This window comes from Ostrinia nubilalis, chromosome 27 (genome assembly GCF_963855985.1).
Source record: "Ostrinia nubilalis chromosome 27, ilOstNubi1.1, whole genome shotgun sequence".
NCBI classification, from domain to species: Eukaryota; Metazoa; Arthropoda; class Insecta; order Lepidoptera; family Crambidae; genus Ostrinia; species Ostrinia nubilalis.
The window spans coordinates 8,422,041-8,444,808 of record NC_087114.1 but is presented as its reverse complement, the minus strand read 5'-3'; the positions used below and the strand labels follow the sequence as shown (position 1 = coordinate 8,444,808).

At 37.7% G+C, this 22,768-nt stretch overlaps 1 protein-coding gene across 1 annotated transcript in view; it reads right to left on the bottom strand.

Annotated features, from left to right (window-relative positions):
* LOC135084818 (trithorax group protein osa) overlaps nucleotides 1-22,768 on the bottom strand; it is a 60,163-nt gene that overhangs the window by 27,805 nt on the left and 9,590 nt on the right. Inside the window, exon 2 of the mRNA XM_063979559.1 lies at nucleotides 4,485-5,053. Coding sequence (XP_063835629.1) covers nucleotides 4,485-4,910 — 426 coding nt within the window. The 5' untranslated portion in view covers nucleotides 4,911-5,053. The remainder of the gene's footprint in view (nucleotides 1-4,484; nucleotides 5,054-22,768) is intronic.

Below are 22,768 nucleotides of genomic sequence, written 5' to 3'. Positions count from 1 at the left end.
GTGCGACGTGCGTCCACGCGCACTTTGAGACCTCATAGTAATGTTTGTGAATACGGGCAGCCCTGTTCATCTCCGCAATTTGTGTCAAATTCAATATGGTGATCGTTTTAGATGTGATTACTGTCACTTTAACCTTACAATTTGGCGTCAAATCTACGTACCGCTTTCTCAAGGAGAATTTATCAATAAATCATTAACTAATTTACAAAAATAACAATGAACCAATCGAATCATTGTGTTTCGTCACCCGCCCACGCAGTGTCTTCTCAGATGCAATAAAACGTGGTTTATTTTACGATCCATATAAAAATACATTATTGAGTGTGCCATAATTTTCGAATTTAACACTATAAAGTTTTAGTGTTCATAGAGATTAATAATTTGGCCCTGAGTGCCCGAGCGAGTGTAGACCAAATAAATGGATGCAGACCGCTACCAACCGATCATTATGGAAATCATTGGGGGAGGTCTATGTTCAGAAATGGACGTCCTATAGCTGATATGATGATGATGATGATGAAATTAGAAAAGGTCGTCCTCCTGCAGTGGAGACTAAATGACCTGACGATGATGAAATAAAATGATAATGTTTTTGATGACAAGAAAAACGAACGGTATTATTTTATGAATGCAAGAAATTTTCTTACACCGCCTGTTTATACAACTGCCGATATCAATCTCAATACTGAAAACATAACGGAATTGCTTATTAAATGATCCAGGATAATGGTCCAAATATAGAGCTTTATAAAATTTCCACGTATTATGACGAATATATTAATAACAAATAAGAGATACGTGATTCAAAGAACGTTCCCATGTACGCCGAGTCATCCTTCAAACGCGCTTCCTGTTGGATCTAGAGGATCGGGAATTTATGGTGTGGTCCATGGTATGGGAAATAGCGAGGGCAAGATGGGAACGGAACACAAGGGGTCCGTGGGCTATAGTAGGCTGTTTGAAAAAAAAAATTGGAGAAAGCTACATTATTTCTGAGTGATATAGGCTATATCTTTTTGAGATCAAACGGAAATTCACGCGAACGAAACCACGGGCAAAATTTATGAGCCACAAAGTGAGGTCTAAAGATATGGCTGGTTTCTATGTATTTCTACAAAATAGCAATCGTTGCTGAAATTATTTCATAGAAATACATATAAAGTGCGAATGTGTCACGGCGACACGTCGTCTGCTACTGCTGCGTGCAGTCAGCAACGAAATCAAAGCTTAACAGTAGAAAAAGTTATTCCGCAAATTTTGCAACAAACAAGCAGTGTCCCGCATAAAAATATACGACAGTCCAGCCCTGCGGGATCCTATGTAACTGCAAAAAACGGAATGTCTCCGTGGAAAAGAGCCATAAGTTTACAAGAATTCGTGCGTTTCACTGTTTGTGAGTCTCTTATGCCTTGCGCCACCCAACAGGATATCGCGTCGCCTTTTTTCACGAATCTCAGCACATAACGGGAATCAAGCCCTGATTAAAAGCTCGCCGCGTGAGAATTGTTGCTTTTGTGTTACTTCCTCTGCGATCTCATTGTCTTCATTGATCGCAGGTAAAGGATTTATATGCGAGCAGTCAGGATGAAAGATTTAACGGAAGTCTTATTGACAAACTTGCATGACTTTAGTTTGAAGGTAGGCTGTAGGTACTAATAGTAAGTTATACACAACATTTAGTAACTTCTGGCATGCAAAGAATGTACAGAACATCTGCAACATATTATAATAATCACGTATGATTTTTGACTCACGTTGATGGAACTGAGAATCTACATCAAACTACCTACATCAAAACTGATTCATATTCGAAGAAACAGTAGTACAGTAGTTCAAAGGGTTAAATGCAGGTTTTGATACGTTTACTAGCGTCTCCATGGCAGTTAGAGCAGATGCCTAAAAATCTTAGGTTTAATTCCAGTCTGTGACGGGAAGATTTCCCATCAGCCAAAAACTTTACCTCTTTGTAACATTAGTGTAGTCTGTAGAGAATACAATATGTAAAAATACATACAGTGGAACATAGAACCTCCTTCTTTTTTGAAGTCGGTTACAAATCTCAATCTATATTGATGCCGCAAACAAAATTATTTCTGCACATCCTATCCCGGTTCTCCCAAACCCTCTACACAGATCCCTGATCCCAAGATGGCGGGCCCGCGTCCCGTCTCCCGTTACCATCCATTAGTCGTTGTCAGGACTCCGGGGAACAGTGTCGGGTTACGCACACTCAGTGCTGGGAACGGTAGTTGAGAGGTTGCCACTTGTGGAGTGAGGTATCATAGGGTTTACTTTTATGGAATTCCTAGACATCGTATCTTGTTACGGTAGGTTTAGAATGGGTATTTCAGCTTTTTGAACCACTTTATAAGAAAGTATCTTTCTTTCTTCTTCATCCTTTCAGTCAGTCTTCTTAAAGAGTACTCCTATTAGTCATTTAAATTGACAAATTCTTCCCATTACTTATTCCCGTTAAACCCTCTAGCTAATCTAAATAATATTTACTATGTAATATGGTGTTATTAGTTGATTTTGATTAACTAAAGACGCAACAGTTCAGCGGTCGACGTGGATGAACTAGCATTCCTCGAATCTCGTATAGGCACTCCGATACCTACACCTTTAGCATTTTGTAACTGTTGGTTAGTTACCTTGCTATATTCCAATACAAACATATTTATAATAACTTTCCGCCCGCGGCTTCGCCAGCGTGGAATTTTTCGGTTTTTTATACGACCTATGACACTCAGCAATAATGTGGCTTTCTATTGGTAAAATCGGTTCAGTAGATCCCGAGATTACCCCCTACAATTTAACAAATATATAAACACACAACCTTTACCTCTTTATAATATTAGTATAGATCATGACATTTTAACCAAAACCCCTCAGATTCAGATATCTCTCGCACAAACGGCTCACACAAATGAAATAATAAATATTTACAACCGATTCCATCTCTCCTGCCATAATTACATCACGGCTGAGCGTATATTTAGATTAGTTGTACTATTAATAATGACACGGGTGTATTATTGGCCGTGTTTTGGCGTGGGTGGCGACGGGTGGCGTAGCTAGCTAGATCGTTTCGAAACTAATTACCTATAGTAATAGCTCAAACTTGGAGTGCAAGTGTGGTTGTGTTTCCCAGTCCATGAAGCACATGATGTAGTGCCCTGTGTGCCCAAACAACTGCACGCAGAAAGAGTTTATGAACGTTACTGACAACGCCACTCTTGTAGCGGAGTTTTGGGCTGACACTGTATGTAAGTCAGTCCCTATTTCTTTGGTACAATACAGGACTATTCCCACCTCTTGTTCCCACACCGCTGCAACTCCTGTGTAGCCAAGATCTAAAGCTTGACCGCCGACAACCCAAACAGTGAAGGTCAAGTTTGTCCCGGGGGAAAGTTAAACTGTCATTGGACCCGCAACGAAATTAATCAGAAGAACATAGGAGTTCGAAGTTAAGGTTCGACTTCCCTCCGTTGCAAAACGTATGACAGTGACAAACAAAGGTTTAGTAGTAACCTTTATAGTAATAATAACGGGGGATAGTAATTATTGACAAAAAGATAGTTGGGATTTGGTCATTAATTTCGATTCTATTTATTAAAGATTTGTTGTCGCATACAAAAACACTGAAAATACAGCAAGACAAGATTATGTAAGCTCCAACGTAAACTCTGGCTGTCCAAATAAACAAACAAGTGATATCTCTTTTGTCCTACAGTAGTAACAGTTACGTCCGTATTACAGAACGTTTAAATCTCATTATCTCACGCATTTTGAAGCTTTTGGTTCAATGTTTTTATTTCAATATTTACTCCTATCATAGGACAGAATCTATGACTGAAAATTGATTCAAAATCAAAAAAATCTAAAATATTTATTCAGTTTAGACCACAAGTGGCACTTATGAACGTCAAAATGCAAATAATAAAAAAGAACAGGTAGCCCTTAAGAAGGGGCACTTTACACACTTTAGGTCCGGATTTTATTTTATTGTTAGGAAAACAAACAGCAAATTGGATCTACTTTCGAGCATTGTTTTGCAATACAAGAAGCTAACAAGACACGACTATTCCCACCTCTGGTTTCCACCATTGCAACTCCTGTGTAGCCGGGATTTACAGCTTGACTACCAATAAATCCAATCAGAGGAGGTCAAGTTTGTCCCGGGAGAAAGTTAAGGTAAGTAGCAGTAAGGAATAAAGTTGGAGCACTAACTAAATATGGTTAGCGCTTGCTTCTCACCAAGAGGGGGGTAACACGGACGATACTAAAGGCTACTGCCAATGTGGTGCTATCCCGAGCACCCAAACAGTTTGTAAAGTTTTGTAAAGTTTTTAGTAAGTATACCCCTCCCTTTTGGCAGGAAGAGCCCCACTTATCCCACTAGCCTGCCCCCTGGCTGGTGGGTAAGCAATTTAATACCATATCCTGACGTGAAAAAAAGTGGTAGTTAACCACTTCCAACTCACCCCGCTTTCTTGACTGGTAGCCGCTGGAGGCTGCAGCCCGTGCTCCTCATTGTACCTTCTCCTCGCCCTATGCCTGAGCAGTGCAGACGCGTCCGGCTGCCCGAATTGGAACACATGATCGTCCTTCAAAAACACTTTATCACTAAAGTCCGTGTTGACGTACTCCTGCGCATTCTCCTTGAACACTTTCGCGAAGTCCGAATACTCCGATCGGCCGTCGAGGATCTCCGAGGAGAGCCGAACGGAGTCCGAAGTCTGGCGGAGATTGACGTCGGATTCTGGGCGGTAGCTGTCGCAGATTTGGCTGAATGTGTTGAAGTATTCGCTGGCTAGGTCTGCCTTAGGTTGGTAATTGATGTCAGACACCGGCGGGGGGTCCGCGGGGAGGAACGTTGGGTCCATGACGTCATGCCGCAGAGCCATCATTTGAACTTGAACTTTTTGCACTTTGAACGCATCACTTTTTTTCTATTGCACTTCACTTAGAACTTGAGAGTTCTGTTCAGTTTGTTTGTATAGTTAAATATTTGGTGTAAATAATTTGTTTTGATACACTATGAAACTTTAACCTAAAATAGAAGACTGTTAATACCTATTTGTTTGATTGCATTCTCTTTCGAGAAGTTATCTGTATCCATGTGCTATTTTTTTTTGATCCTATAAAATTACATTATGCTAAAAACTGTGTATTAATTGTTACTATCCCACCACAGATGGTCTTCGGTCCCAAAACTCATTTGACAATCATTTTAGCAACGCTAAAAGCCTTTGAAAATGATCAGAGATCGGCATCCTTTTCCAAAAGACAATGATTTTTAATTTACCGACCGCATCCTAATCTCGCATTAAACCGCAAAACCATTATTCCTTTGCCTCACAGGCCGACAAACGAGACCACCCCAGACACCATAAACAATACGTCAAATAAAAAATATGGGACATTTCTACCATACCCCGATGGGAAAGAGTTAACCCTACTTCCGAGGCAGGTAGTTATTATGCAGCTTGCTACCGCGAATGTGAAATTGATTTGTCATATCTGACAGATGTCAGAGCTTGACATGTCAAGTGACGTCGACAAAGACGCAGCGCACAAAGGAACCTGCACAATGGTCAATGATTTTGTGCATGTGCAATGTGACAAAGTGACACACATTATTGAAATGTAGATGTATTATAATTCCAATTCTGATTAAGTATTGGAATTTGGAATCAAATATAATTAATGTAAATATTTGAAAAGTGGTGTAAATCATTACGTCTGAAAACCAATACATACCTACTTACAACAATATCGTTTTAGAAGAAGAAATTTTTAGAAGTTTTAGATAGAATATGAGTAATGCAATTCGCGATTCGTGCGGTCACTTTTCTTTCTATAGATATTTACGAATCCATCTAATTGAAATGCATAATATGAAACAGGGCACTTTTAAATTTTTTCGATGACCAAAAATGTATATCGCGTTTATCAAAATAAACATTTAAGTAGAGATCCGAATTTACATTAAAGCAACTGAATAAACAGTTCCTTCAAAAATGTCTGTAACACAATTTTTTCACCTACAAACCATCATAAATTGTAAAAATCATCACACTCCGAGTCATCGCGAAGCTTTCACAGGATACAGAATCAAAAATTTCAATTTAAAATTGCAAAAACTTGAAAGGGCCCGTACAAAAAATGGTCGTACGCGCATTGTGTAAGTCTAAGTTATAAAGATCTATTATTGTCAAATCGACGCGCGCGCAGGTAAGAGCTAACCGGCAGTGCGGAATGCTCGCATGATGAACAGATGTTTTTGGACTTGAAAAACAACTTTGGTGGACCGATATTACGATATTTATAGATGAATTTTTAATACGAGCTGTTTGACATTGGATGTATGTAAAATATGATAAAGTAATCGCCAAATGACATAAAAACTTAAAAAGGAATCTAGAAAACAACAGCTTGTTTCTTGTGTTAGAAAAATATCATTTTGATGAATTTATTCGGTCTTCCTTAATACAAAGTTTTTCAAAAACTTTGGTATCGGAATTTCAAGCTTGTGAAAACTCCTTAACCCTTAAGCAGGCTCAAAAAAAAGTAATTGGTTTTTAACTGTATCATCTTCACAGAATAAAGTTCAAATTGATGTGGTCTTTATTCCCACCAGAGCCTGGTTTAGGGTTAATTTTCAGAGGTCGTATTAGACAACGAAAGTTGAGAAAGTACATACGTACCTACTAATTTAATTAGTCTACACTACTCTACACTAATAAAGATAATTTTGATTTTGAAAGTTTCAAACAATCTAAAAACCAGGTTAATTATACCCTAGTAACTTTTTTGTACTCATTTTACATTAAAACTACTATAAAGGGAAAGATGGTGAAGCCTTCCAACCGTTATACCCATTCTTCGCAAAAACTGACTAGCTCGAATATTCGGGCTTTTCTTGCGAACGCGACTCGATCGCCCGGTGACCAAATGACATCATTTCGTCGAACTCAGGCTACGGCTTCCCTCACACCTTGGGGACGTATTGTGTTACTGATAGAAGTCATTGCACGATCTGGGGTCATTCATGTCCTTGACACTTCAGAATCCAAGTATTTTTCTCGACCGATAGTTTAATCGGGCTGTTAATCAAAACGAACAAGTATGAAAGTACGGACATTCCGTCCAAAAATGAATTTCGCGCCCTGTATCGAACTTCGCGGGTGCACAATGCACCTTTAGCCAAGTAACATTGCGTCGAAATCGCTTCGTTCCTCTGCCAGTCAAAAATATTGCGCGTCCATGGTCCAGATGCGTTATAGTCATAGTCATTGTTATTTATTCCATAAACAATAACCATGAATAAATCATCATTATATTTCATGAGTTTCTGTGAATATTGGAAAAAGTGGAAAAAATAATAAAGAGGAAAAGATAGAAATGCAAACTAGCCAATGTTGTATTTTAGAGAACACGAGAATGGCACCCTCCCGAAAGGACTAGGTATTCGCGAATGGACTAGGTAATTCTATAGACTTATTCGCAGAAGAACTAATGCTCAAAAAGACTAAATAGTAAAACGCCTAATTCTCAAAAGGACTAACTCGCAAAAATACTAATAGACATGTTGACACCACCAATCAATTGACGTACTTTTTTAACTGTCAAAACGAAATTCTCCCATAGATTTTGTATGGCACTACAAGCAAGTGACGTCACTATTTTTTCAATTCAATTAAACTAATTTTTTCAATTACAATGCGAACAAAAATCGTAATTTACAGGTAATTTTAAATTAATTAAGTTTTTAAGACCAGAATGAACGGTCTTTTTAAAAAAAAATTGTGGTAACTGTCTATTCCCGATAATACCCCGCTTGCCAAAAGATCATCCCACCAGTCATTTCGTTGAGCCAGCGCTTCACACCGTCTCTCGCTCGCTCCGGGCGTCGAATCCCACACCGCGGTGGTCGCCACCGGCGTGGCGAAACCCGACACCGGCGATCAGCTGATTGAACTCGCTGAGTGGGTATCGGTGGTGTTTTATAAACACTGCTTTTTGTATTGCAGAATACTTGTAAAGTTTTATGTACTGACGACGGCACATAGGCTAAACAGTGGTCTCTATGTAGTTGTAATAAAAGCGATTATGCACCGAAAATGTATAGTCTGATGTGATCTATCTTAAATTATAAATGTCGGTCGTTTGGTGTAGTGGTTCGTAATGGACTACTATGCCGAGAGGTCCCGGGTTCGATTCCCGGCCGGCCAGAAATTGAAATTATAAATTTTAATTTCTGTGACGGGTCTGGGTGTTTTATATGTATAATATGTACATACATATTATACATATAAAACACCCAGACCAGTTTTATATGTATAATATGTATGTATTTACAAAAAAGTATTTAAGTATGTTTATATCCGTTGTCTAGTACCCATAGTACAAGCTTTGCTTAGTTTGGGGCTAGCTGCGCAGTGTAAAATGTCCAAGGATATTTATTTATATTTTATATTTATATTTAATAGTTCTCACAAGATCGCCAATTTACTATCAAGTACCAACACGCTGTTTACATTAGCAACTTGCACATGTTCGGCGAGCGACGACCCCGCGCGAGCCTCGGCCTTCGCGCCATCTGCCGGCACACGTGGGGCACACTTGACAGGTGCCTCCAGAGACACACTCCACAGCCACAGAACGTCTATCTATGCCACCTGTGCAGGTGGCTGAGATTGGAGTTCAATCAGTGGTCCGACGACCTCAAGAAGAGCCCTCAACCACTTGCACAGGTGGCAGAGATTGGAGTTTATTAGACGAAGAATCAAAGACCATAAGATAATAGCTACATCTGCCGGCACACGTGGGACACACTTGACAGGTGCCTCCAGAGACACAAGCCACTACAAAACTCTATAGTAGGGAATTTAGTGCAAGAACCCCTCCACTTTGGTATAGAAGGCTCATTTTTGCACCAGTTGTTCTTTGGGTGCTCCTGAGTAGATTTCCGTCGGTAGACATCGGGAGCCCCCCCTGTGGTACCAGGGGGAGGGGGGGCAAGTTTCCTTCTGCCGCGCTTCACTTTAAGGCCCATATCTTCAAAACTATGAGTATTAGGGCAAGTGTGGTGTCATTTTCGGATAATTAAAAGATGGCGAATTCATTTCTAGAACAAACTTTTTGCCTTTTCATACAAAAAAATAGAAATATGGAGTAAAATTCACAAAAACCAAAAAGTATTTTTTTTAAATAAACGTCGTTTACTTTTAAACCATTGGAGATAATCTAATAAAAAAAATATGTACTGAAAGCTACATTTATCAGGATTATAAATATATACCATTGTTTGGTACTTTTTTTGAAAAAAGTAAGTGAAAAAAAATCTTTCTTCAGGACACAGCGGGCGAATTTTAATGCGCGTCGGAAAAAAAACTTTATTTTATCCATGAATTCATACTATTTGGTTCATAAGCAAGTAAAGATTATTATTTTAGAATTTATTTAGAGTTCCTGGCACATCATGCTACCATGATTTGTATTTTTTCTTCAATTAATTTTGAACTCTATGTGTAAGACATAAGGTTGAAAATAGTTTAAATGCATTGTATTATTGAAAATATCATAAGAAGAAAGCACTAAATAAAGAACTTGAATTTGTCTAAACGTCTAATGATTATTATTATTATTTTAATTAACATTTTTATTTCTACATATACTATTGTACCAGTGATAACGGAAAGGTAAGTGTGAGGAAAGTGAGGATTGATATTATCATAGTACGGGAGATTATTTTTAACACAAAGGCTACGGCTGTGACCATTATAGTTGTTTTTTCAGACAGCACCAGCTTCTGCACTACTTCTTGCACTTACATCTCACCATTTCCAGGCAAGCTTCGGCAGCTACGGGCAAATCGGTCCATGTAGGCTCCATGTTGCTATCGACTCTGGTCCACACCTAACCAGTCGGATAAAGGGAAGACTGACTCGGTTGCTTGCAACTGATCCTATACGCGAACTCCTGCCGAAGCTTGCCTGGAAATGGTGAGATGTAAGTGCAAGAAGTAGTGCAGAAGCTGGTGCTGTCTGAAAAAACAACTATAATGGTCACAGCCGTAGCCTTTGTGTTAAAAATAATCTCCCGTACTATGATAATATCAATCCTCACTTTCCTCAAACTTACCTTTCCGTTATCACTGGTACAATAGTATATGTAGAAATAAAAATGTTAATTAAAATAATATTAATAATCATTAGACGTTTAGTTAGACAAATTCAAGTTCTTTATTTAGTGCTTTCTTCTTATGATATTTTCAATAATACAATGCATTTAAACTATTTTCAACCTTATGTCTTACACATAGAGTTCAAAATTAATTGAAGAAAAAATACAAATCATGGTAGCATGATGTGCCAGGATTGCCAGGAACTCTAAATAAATTCTAAAATAATAATCTTTACTTGCTTATAAACCAAATAGTATGAATTCATGGATAAAATAAAGTTTTTTTTCCGACGCGCATTAAAATTCGCCCGCTGTGTCCTGAAGAAAGATTTTTTTTCACCTACTTTTTTCAAAAAAAGTACCATACAATGGTATATATTTATAATCCTGATAAATGTAGCTTTCGGTACATATTTTTTTTATTAGATTATCTCCAGTGGTTTAAAAGTAAACGACGTTTATTTAAAAAAATACTTTTTGGTTTTTGTGAATTTTACTCCATATTTCTATTTTTTTGTATGAAAAGGCAAAAAGTTTGTTCTAGAAATGAATTCGCCATCCTTTAATTATCCGAAAATGACACCACACTTGCCCTAATACTCATAGTTTTGAAGATATGGGCCTTAAAATGAAGCGCGGCAGAAGGAAACTTGCCCCCCCTCCCCCTGCTACCACAGGGGGGGCTCCCGATGTCTACCGACGGAAATCTACTCAGGAGCACCCAAAGAACAACTGGTGCAAAAATGAGCCTTCTATACCAAAGTGGAGGGGTCTCCATACAAATCATTGCACTAAATTCCCTACTACTAGTCATTCATTGAACTTCAATCCTGTGATTGTGTCATCACCTGTGCAAGTGTGTGGAGTGTCATGGGACTGGGACACTTGACAGGTGCCTCCAGAGAAACAAGCCACGGCTAGTGGCTGAGATTGGAGTTCAATCAGTGGTCCGACGATCTCAAGAAGAAAGAAGAGCCCACAATCAATTGCACAGGTGGCAGATATTGGAGTGACTAAGGCTGCGTATCGAGGGATACCTTGCCTCGGTAAATGAAGCGATTCTATTGGTTCTTTACAAACACATCCCTCGCTATGCATCCTCGCACATCTTTGACAGAAACACAGCCTAAAGCGACCTCAAAAGTTAGCTGGCTGGGACACTTGACAGGTGCCTACGTGCTATACCCACTTGCACAGGTGGCTGAGATTGGAGTTTATTAGACGAAGAATCAAAGACCATAAGATAATAGCTACATCTGCCGACACACGTGGGACACACTTGACAGGTGCCTCCAGAGACACAAGCCACTACAAAACTCTAGTAATTCGTTGAACTTCAATCCTGTGATTGTGTTATCACCTGTGCAAGTGTGTGGAGAGGAAGAATCAACGATCTTAATAAGATAGATAAAGACGTCGCGTGCCATCTGCCGTCGAGACACATGGGGCTGGGACACTTGACAGGTGCCTACAGAGACACAAGCCACTACAAAACTCTAGTAATTCGTTGAACTTCAATACTGTGATTGTGTTATCACCTGTGCAAGTGTGTGGAGAGGAAGAATCAACGATCTTAAGAAGATAGATAAAGACGTCGCAAGCCATCTGTCGTCGAGACACATGGGGCTGGGACACTTGACAGGTGCCTCCAGAGACTCAATCCACGGCTACAGCCTCTTGCACAGGTGGCTGAGATTGGAGTTCATTAGACGGTGGACTGATGACCCCAAGAAGATTGCTGGTAGAATTACAGAACCTACAGCGGCGTCACGCGCCAGCTTCCGGCACACGTGGGACACACTTGACAGGTGCCTCCAGCCAGAGATACAATCCACTACAAAACTTCAGTAATTCGTTGAACCTAGCTGATATTGTACGTTTTAAAATCAAATTAAAATGTGTAATCTGTGTATTTACTTCGTGTAGCCACATTCTGAATACACAACCCGAATATGCGCATTCTTTTGGAGTCATTTTAGAAAACGGCCAAATATCCAGGTCAAAACAATCGACGCGCGCGCACCGGGCGCAGTGCGCGCGAGTATCGAGTGATTCGGAATATAGAATCGAATGAATGCATCGATATACTTGGGCAATTATCGACATCTCGATTTGAAGAGCGCAGATAGTAAAACATAATTATAATAAAAACAATGTCTATTAAATAATTAACATTAAACAAATGAATGTAGAGATTTGACAATGTAGAGAGACGATTTAAATAATGCAGTAGTTTACTCAGCAAAAAGTCAGAAAATAATGTGTTATAACTATTAGTAATATTTAGAAAATATCATAAATATGTATAATGAAATAGAAGACCGATTACTATACCTGTAATATAAAACAAAAGAAACACAGAACCTCGTCGTGTAGTTGGGTATAAAGAGGACAATCATAGGACTGGATGATATGACATCGAAAATTCGAAATAAGAAGCAAATAAAGTGCAAATAAATATAATCTTCACCCTGAATTTACTTTCACTAAAAAAATACATTAAATGTATGACAGATTACAGCGTCTCGAGCGGATACTTTCAAGAACTAAAATTTTCATAGATTTTTTGACGCACTCGCTTGAGACATACGTTCAATGCAAACTCGCATTAAGCACATAGCACTAATCCCCGAACCTATTCCAAATAACCACCCACACCAACCGTATTTATCACAGCTCCTTCCCTCTCCCCGCCCCCTCTGGGAATCGAACGGTGAACCGGTCCCGCGCATCTGTTGCGGCAGGTGACGGCGCGCGCGCAACACGTAAGCGGGTATTGGGAATCTGTGTGGATGAGGATTGGGTGAAACGGTTATACGGTACAAACGTCCTAAACTATACTTCTATACTATAATATTACCTATAAATGCGAAAGTAACTCTGTCTGTCTGTCTGTCACGCTTTCACGCTTAAACCACTGAAGCGATTTTGATAAAATTTGGCATAGAGATAGTTTGAGTCCCGGGAAAGGACATAGGATAGTTTTTATCCCGGTTTTTGAAACAGGGACGCGCGCGATAAGGTTTTTATGTGACAGACAAAATTCCACGCGTGCGAAGCCGCGGGCGGAAAACTAGTAATTTTATAAATGTGAAAATTTTTGAGGATGGATGAATGTTTGTTACTCTTTCACGCATAAACCACGTCATTTTAGATGAAGAATGAAGTTGAAATTCAGACCTAGGAAAAACAGGATTGTTTTTGTCCCGGACTTTGGAAGGGGGAAACGCAAACGACTATTTGTGAAAGACTGAGTACCTAGTTGGGAGTCCCGTAACATTTAATTTTATTTGTAATAGAAGTTTCAAATATAAAAAAATACAGAATTATACAAAATATTTTGATAAGTTTTCCTTTGAAGGTACTTTCAACTGACTATCACCGTTTTTAGAGATAATGGAAAACCTAGAAATTATAATCTACAGAACCCTGTACACGAGTGTACAACTCGCGCTTGTCCCGTTGTTTTTCTTTATTTATCGTAATTAAACGTACGATTGTTACGCTCGTGTTCTGATGACGAACGTTTTAATACGTTTTTGTGTTCTGTGTTTTTGCTTGGACAATGAAATTATTGTCAACTATCTTATTATGATGACCACTTTTGAATTATTTTATACGAACAAAGGTAAGAATACGTTTCTTATATTTACAGGCATGTCTTGGTCCTCCTTTTATTTTGTAAGCGAATAGCCAATACAATAAATACTCAATCTTAAGTTGCATGGATAATAATAATATGCACAAAAAACAGCACTGAATGAAAACAACTTTCACTTCAATTCACCCAACAAAAAAATTAGTTTACCTTAAGAAATGCATCCTTTAGTATTGATGGGCCAAAGGGTTATGTGAGTAAGGCCTTATGCCCTTTTTCACCATCGATCCCTAATTTTTAAGTGACCCCTATGGTAACACATAAGAGGAATTTTGTTTTCATAGGGGTCACTTAAAAATTGGGGATTGATGGTGAAAATGGGCATTAGTCTCAGAGACTGCTCTTATAACGTAAATATTACCAACTAGCTTTTGCCCACGGCTTCACCCGCGTGAAATTTAGTTTGTCACATATCGTCATAAATTATAGCCTATATGTTATTCTGGGTTATAAACAATAATATTGTAAAGTTTCATCAAAATCCGTTCAGTAGTTTTTGCGTGAAAGAGTAACAAACATCCACACAAACATTCGCATTTATAATATTAGAAGAATATTGCAACGATACTGAGCTCAATTTTCAAATGATTATTTCGGGATAATGTGTACTTCCAGCCATCAAATAAGCCCCAAATAATTATTTTTATTTTGTCATATAATTCGAGTCAACAATCCATTGATCTTCCTTCTCCCTTGCACATACTAATCAACATACCTTGTCTATAATATACTGCCAAATAAGGTCATAAATAAACCAGACCACCAGCCGAGACGTTCTAGAAACGACTACGTTAACTTATTTTAATTACTATGAACTACTAATCGCTATTAAGATGCGTTTGCGCATTCACGCCATTCCTGCGTCAGTGTATCGAATGACATTACGATTACGAATGATTGTTATGTGATTCTTCTAAGTATAACTAAAGTAGAGTCAGGGTTTATGATCCTTGTCACTCAAAGGGTGGATGACAGAGACGGATATACAAATTGAATTGAGCTGTTGCTTATTTTTTTACTACAAAAAGGAAATATGTTATATTAATGTGGTGTAATTTTTTTTATAAACGATACCGCGACTCCATTTTCATGAAACTCTAAACATTTTTATATCTCAAATTAGAGGTTAAAATGAAATCCCGAAGCAGTGGTGGGGGGTTGAAGAAAAACTGGGAAGCGTAAAAGCGCTTTTTAAAAGCTTTAAATAACTGGCTTTTATTTCTTTGGGGAGGCTCTAGCAGTAAAAGGCACAGTAGATAGATTTGATGATGGAAGGAAGGTAGATTAAGGTGAACCTATTTTCTTGAATGATGATACACCACAATCAAGCCTCTTGGGAACTCCGAAAGTGTCCAGTGTCCACAAGAGGGCATTGTCCCTACAATGCGATAATAATTCGTACCACACAACATCGTCAACTTAATGACACGCCAACGGTCAGTATCTCAGCACACAAACAAGGAACTAGTGATGTGCGTCGTTTAGATTCTGGTGTGAACTTACAGAGAATATAAGCCTTAATCACAAAGGAGCCGGAAGTGACAGGCTTAAATCCCATAACTTGTCCCCCCTTATTAATAAAAAGGTTATTACCTAGTTTGAACACAGTTTTAAAGTGACGTTTAGTAAATGTATTCTGAGACTGAAAGAAAAGTTGCCCATAAAGCTGACAAAGGTGACACGTTTTCTGCCACTTTTTCTCAGCAGGATGATAGCGCCTGCTATACTTGGGTCGTGTAACAATGCCCTAAAATAATTTGAATTTGGTCAAATTCCTACAGGTCTGTAGACAAAGTCTCGATAAAACGACTAGAGACTTGCACCTCTCCATCTAAATAACACCACTACCATTGAAGAAGTATCGATATAAAGACTCGAGCTTCCAAGAAACATCACTACTCAGGTCAGTATCAAATAACGCGTAGTTAGAATACAAGCGCAGACTGCTTGTCGCGGGTGACGTAGCGGATGCCATCGACACTATAGCTACAACTATAGTGACTAGCTATACTATGCACTGACATAGTATAGCTGTATACTTGATCAGTAGTTAAAGTGACACGAGAACATGGCAAGGTATTTCATGTCGTGGAGTCTCCAAAACTGTACTGGAAGAAAGATGCCCTAAGCTGAGAAAGGTGACCGAGTTTCTTACGCCACTTCTCAACACCAGCCCATATACAGGGTGTTTCTTGTAAGGTGTCAAGCCGAAGGCAGGTGATAGGTGAGGACTAGACCTATCGATTTCACCCCCATGTATGTTTTACGATTTTTCATAGTTTAGAAGTAATCGTTAATTTTGTGATTTTTTCAAATTGTATGACCTAGTAGGCTTTAAATTTTTTTTTCTTTTTTTTGGGTCGACTTTTCTCAGATTTCTTTTTTTTGACAGATTCCCTATTAATTACAGATTTTTGAAAAAAATAATCAACTTCCTATCTTTGATGCAAGATACAAAATTTTTGCTAGAAACATAAAAAATATGCTTTTAGCGGAACATTCTAAAATTTTCAACTTAAAAGTTAAAAAAAAAAAACAAAATTCCATAGGTCCAAAATAATTTTAAAAACTGCGCAGTTTTCTGAACTTTCATAATAACACAAAAAAACATGTACTTAATAGGCCATTATTTTCTGTAATCGCTCCACTAAAGTGGTAAGTCGGAGATTCCGTTACATGTTTTTGACTTTCTTAGGACTAAGTAATGTTTGCAATCCCTTAAGTTTACGTTATGTAGAACACATTTAGAGACAATAACTGAACAGAACATTGTTTTATCCACAACGAGGAAGCTCTTGCCCTTCATCTGGTATACAATAGGGAATATGAAAATATTGATGAACTGCGGACAAAGCTGACTGAAGCACAAAACCAAATTAAAATGAAGAAGAAGGTTTTACGAAGATTTTTTTTGCGTCGTTGTCGAATGTGCATTCAGGTCAACGGCGGACATTATGAACATTTACTTTAAAATAAATCATTACACCCATTTTTGCTCTCTCTCTCTCTCTCTCTCAACACACACACACACACACACACACACACACACACACACACACACACACAAACTCTTTCCCTTTCTCTCACACTCTAATATGTAGGTAGTTATATTGAATTAAATCGTAAAGTAACAACCACCACTGTGGTCTAGTGGTAAGGCCACCTATTTAGGACAGCCAATTCCTCTGTGGTTTAGGATTCCGAGTGAAGCTCGCTGATCATCCATCAGTTTTCATCAGGTCAGATAAAGGGCAAGAGATTCCTCGTTGTGGATAAAAAAATGTTCTGTCCAGTTATTGTCTTTAAATGTGTTCTAAGTAACGTAAACTTAGAGAATTGCAATCATTAGTTAGTCCTAAGAAAGTCAAAAACATGTAACGGAATCTCCGACTTACCACATTAGTGGAGCGATTACAGAAAATAATGGCCTATTAAGTACATGTTTTTTTGTGTTATTATGAAAGTTCAGAAAACTGCGCAGTTTTTAAAATTATTTTGGACCTATGGAATTTCTTCTTTTTTTTTAAACTTTTAAGTTGAAAATTTTAGAATGTTCCGCTAATAGCATATTTTTTATGTTTCTAGCAAAAATTTTGTATCTTGCATCAAAGATAGGAAGTTGATTATTTTTTTCAAAAATCTGCAATTAATAGGGAATCTGTCAAAAAAAAGAAATCTGAGAAAAGTCGACCCAAAAAAAAGATTAAAAAATTTAAAGCCTACTGGGTCATACAATTTGAAAAAATCACAAAATTGACGATAACTTCTAAACTATGAAAAATCGTAGAACATACATGGGGGTGAAATCGATAGGTCTAGTCCTCACCTATCACCTGCCTTCGGCTTGACACCTTACAAGAAACACCCTGTATTATATTGACCTGAAGTTGTGGAGGTAGAGCCAGATATACGTAAGCTTAGGGTTAGATAAATATTAGGGGCTTGTTTTAAGCCACATATGAATAAGGAATTTGAATTTCACCAATGGACAAAGACTCGATAAAAAGACTAAAGACTCGCGCTCCTTCCAAGTAGGAGTACCATACTAACATCACTACCGCCCGTATTTACAAACGATATTTGCTCAAGTGAAGCAGAAAATCGAACGCACAGCGTTGAATAGAGTGTGCCTCCACGCACACTGTGAGACCTCATAGTAATGTTTGTGAATACGGGTGTATGAGTATCAAATAACGCGTCGTTAGAATAAAGCGCAGACTGCTTGTCGCAGGTGACGTAGCGGATGCCATCGACACACTATAGCTAGTAGCTACAGGGTCATTCCATGACAAATGTTACCGAGGGTGAAAAACTAAATATGTTCTTTTCGCATTAAATCTGATGAATTTTGAAAGTAAACATTCCAAATTATAATGTGCAACAAAAAAAATCTGAAAGAAACAAGTAATTTTTAAGTTATTAGTCTTCAAAGTCTATACTTAAGTCAACTGTCTGAATGATCATTTTCTCTCTAATTATTGGTAATACGATTTTAAAAAAACTATCAATCTGTGAAACGTTTTGCCACTATGTAATTCGAGGGTATTTATCATAGTATTGGTAGATAGCGTCATAGTCCCGAAAAAATTGATAATCATCAAGTTTTAAGTGTGTTTTCTTGTTACTTCGGCGATGTAACACCCGAAACAGAAAAACAGGTATTTGTTTTATTATTGTACCTACCTTACACATGGATTAGGGTAACAATATTTGGTAAAAGTAAGGTCATGTTAGTAATGATTTCAAATACTAACTAATATCTGAGCATGATACTAATTTAGTATGTTTCTTTCTTGATTAAAAACTGTAACACCCGAAACGTTTCGGGTATTACATTTTTATTTATATGTCGATAATGTGTGTATATTGCTTGGAGAAGTGAAAAAGTATTACTGTGAGGGTCCTTTGACCTCCCACTAGCGCTGGCATCGGAAAAGGAGTCATATTTCTCAATTTAAGACTTTTTTGAAATGTCGACTTAACACTAAAATTAAGGTATTGCCAAAAAGTGTCGATGTTTGACATTTCCAATAAATATCGTAATTATAAATTAAAGTAATGCTATTTCAAGCCTAAAACAATAGAAAAAGCTATATTCTGAGGAAAAATTAAACTTGAACTTTGTATATTTTTAAAAAAAAGCTGCTTCGTAATTTCAAACCAGAATTCGCTCTATTTGTGTTTATTTGTTGTATTCCTTATTTTGTAGTACCTAGAGACTAATAAAACACCGATTATATCGATAAAACGCTTTGAATTTTCGTACTCGTAACACCCGAAACAAAACCATTGTAACACCCGAAACAAAGAAAAAATTTATAAAAAAATAGTAAAACGTTTTATTTAACATTGATTGTATGTTACATGGTTTGTAAATTTCATACTTTAGAAGTCCTGTAAGTTTTAGGTATGATTCCTTAAGAAAATTCGCTAAATTTCGAGTAAATGCAGCAACAGTCAGAACATAGAGGCAAAATCTCGTAACGCCCGAAACGCACACTTTTCGACTTATATTTTCGTTATCCTACATTCTAAGCTGTACAAACTTTATTATTTAGATGAAACAACTAAAAACGGACAGATTAAGGCACTAACATTATTAAAATACTATTTCAAAATACATGAAATTGTTGAATATGTGTGTACGAACGTATCACCCGAAACGATGGAATGACCCTACAACTATAGTGACTATAGTTATACTATGCACCAACATAGTAGACATAGTATAGCTGTATACTTGATTAGTTGTTAAAGTGGCACGAGGAAGCATGAGCGAGGCATGATAATGAGCACGTTATACTAAAACTCGTTTACGATAGAGTTTGGATTGAAATCTCATCGTGATTTGACCGTTTTGAGCTTTTCGAATACGTTGTCTTATATGTTTTGTCAATTTTTGAGGAAAAATAAGATTTTCCTGACAACTTTTCTCTTCACAAGAAACTTCTTGCAATTCTAGACTCGAAGAGAGCAATTTCTATGTGAGACAGACCATTGCACGCTCAAAAATAGCTATACATACGAGGGCCGGCTGATAAGTTCGCGGCCTAAGGTACTTAATGAAAAACAGGAAAATATCGCTAGGTAATAGGTCTTGGCTATATGGTGGGTGGTCAATCTCTGAGAACCCGGTGTCTTTCAGGGCTTGGCCTCGCAACACGTGCGGCGTGAACGGGCGCGTTGTCTTGCGGAAAGAGCAATCTGCGTGTCAGTTTCCCCCGTCATTTCTGTACAATAGCCTCGCGAACATAAAGAAATATTCTTCAGCTATCTGCCACGATTTAATTCTTTGGTCAGCCGGAACGATTTTTTCGACTTTTGAACGTTTCCTTCACTCAGTATCGTGACAGGGCGGGGGTCGTTTTCACAGGTCTCTCGTCCGTGTTGAAATAGTCGGGCCCATTTTTTAACCATAGTATATGAAGGTCCAGAATCCTGAAGAACCAATGACATCTCTTCAAAAATGTCTTTCGGTCTATTTTCCTTCTTTACGAGGAATTATGTCCGCGGCGCGCGGTTTCGAAATTCCGCAAATCTCCAGATTCAGATGCAAACTTAATTAGTGATTGCTTTTTATAATACTACTGAGTGTCGCAACTAGTGATATGAGTAACAAGCTAATTACTCATCGCTAAGTACCTTAGGCCGCGAAATTTTCAGCCGCCCCTCGTACATACTCTACTAGCTGATCCTGCGAATTTCGTACCGCCTGTTTATCAGAAATAATGAGGGATTCTAATGGCGAAAGAATTCTTTAAATCGATCCAATAGTTTCGGATTCAATACAAACAAATAATCAAATCTTTCCTCTTTATAATATTAGTGTGTAGATTATAAATATTTTATAAGAATTTTAACCCCTACTCAAACACGGCAGATTTTTTTTTATAAAATAGTATGTATGGAAAACTTTATAGGTGATTTTTCTATTGATAACACTACGGTATTTTCCCCGGTGCTTATTTTTATAAATCCAAATACTAATTCTCTCCACACCCCATCATTTTAAATATTGAATTAACCACACCACCCATAATGATATGTTGAAATATGTTATTAATTTAAATTATTTACAGTGTACCGAAACAGCCTAATAAAATACAGTACACATTATTTAACCATTTGAATATTTTATGCTGGACGGATTTACACGAAACGATAAAGTTAAAATACTTGATTTAAACCAAGATTAAAGGGTTTAAATTAAAAACTTAACCCTCTTTCTGGCGCAGTCGGGTAAAATAAAAGCTTATAAAGATGAGAAAAGAATTCTGACTGTTTTTGTTTCCCACATACTTAATTCTTCTTAGGGTGGATTCGACCAAACAAGAGTCAATTATTATTAATCTCAGAATTAATCGTCAGTTTTGTCATATTTCCCATACTGTTAATGTGTCAGTTATACCAGGAGTTATTCTCGGATAAAAGTTTGGTCAAATCGAGCCTTAATTAAGTATGTAGTTATTTTGTTGCTAATCGCAAGGTCCGGGACTTGACAAAAAGAAAGTTACAATCACACTAATATTATAAAGGCTAAAGTTTGTGAGTGTGTATGTTTGTTACTTCTTCACGTCTAAACGGCTGGAGCGATTTTAATAAAATTCGGTATGGAGTTAGCTGACACCCTGGATTAACACATAGGCTAGTAATAGATAAACATACTCATGTATCCCAAGTGTAACAAAGTCTCTTTTAAACCCAGTTTACAACTAAATAAGTCTGCCCTTTAAACACTAGTCCTCAAGACCAATCGTCCCTTCCAAACCCAGAACCTAACACTTTCTAATATGTATCTGTTACTCTAACCAAGGAGAACCGGTAACGTTGGCTCTTGTCACGCCAATCGCAACTCTATTGTGAAGCATTAAGGGTTAATAGTGTTCTTGCGTGGACTTATCAAATGATTTTCGCTTATCGTAGAGTAGTGTAATATATTTTGTTAACGCGCGTTGGTGGTTGGATTTGAATTTGATTGAGCAAAAATGTTAGTTGACTTGAAAGTACAACAACAACACATTCGCTTTTGGGCAAATAGCAAACTATTAACTAGAAATAGCCAGCTTATTAATATTTATCTACTACATTAAATGCAACAGTGAGAGACAACTATCTGAAACTTCACTGAGATAACAGGCCATCTATCTAAATTTTTATTACTCAAATGTGACTGACTGACTGACTGATATAGTGATCTATCAACGCACAGCCCAAACCACTGGACGGATCGGGCTGAAATTTGGCATGCAGGTAGATGTTATGACGTAGGCATCCTCTAAGAAAGGATTTTACGAAACTCCACTTCTAAGGGAGTAAAACGGGATCCACGCGTACGAAATCTGAAAGCATTGGTTTATTTTATAATGCCAGTCAAGAAGCATTTTTCAAACATTTCAACCATAAGGGGAGAAAAAATAATGAAAATTGGAATCACAACTTCTATAAGGTCCGGTTTTCAGCAAGGCAGAGCGGAGAGGAGATTTGTAAATAATGAAATCTGATTGGCTATTTAAAACACTTCTTAATACTGTATGACATGATAAAATACATCTGTGTGACAAAAAGTTCATATCAGATAGTCAGAAACAAAAAAAGCACAGAATACCACGAAATCCACGCACGAAAATCTTGCAAAGAACAAAACAAACTTGCATAACCTTCATTTTTAAACTAACATCAGCCCTACCTGCAATATAAACCCTCCAGTGCGAAGGGTGTAATTTGGATCAAAACATCAACCGTAATAACACGCTGTGACACTGACGTGTCCTGTGTGACGTGGCAGTTTGAATTCTTTAAACTGTTTACGTGGGGTGGGAACGGGTTTGATACTGGATTTAAAAAGTTTGGTTAAAGAAAGATACGTGTTATTCAAAATTCATAATTCAAACTACTTTAATAAATAGGAAAGTAACTCTG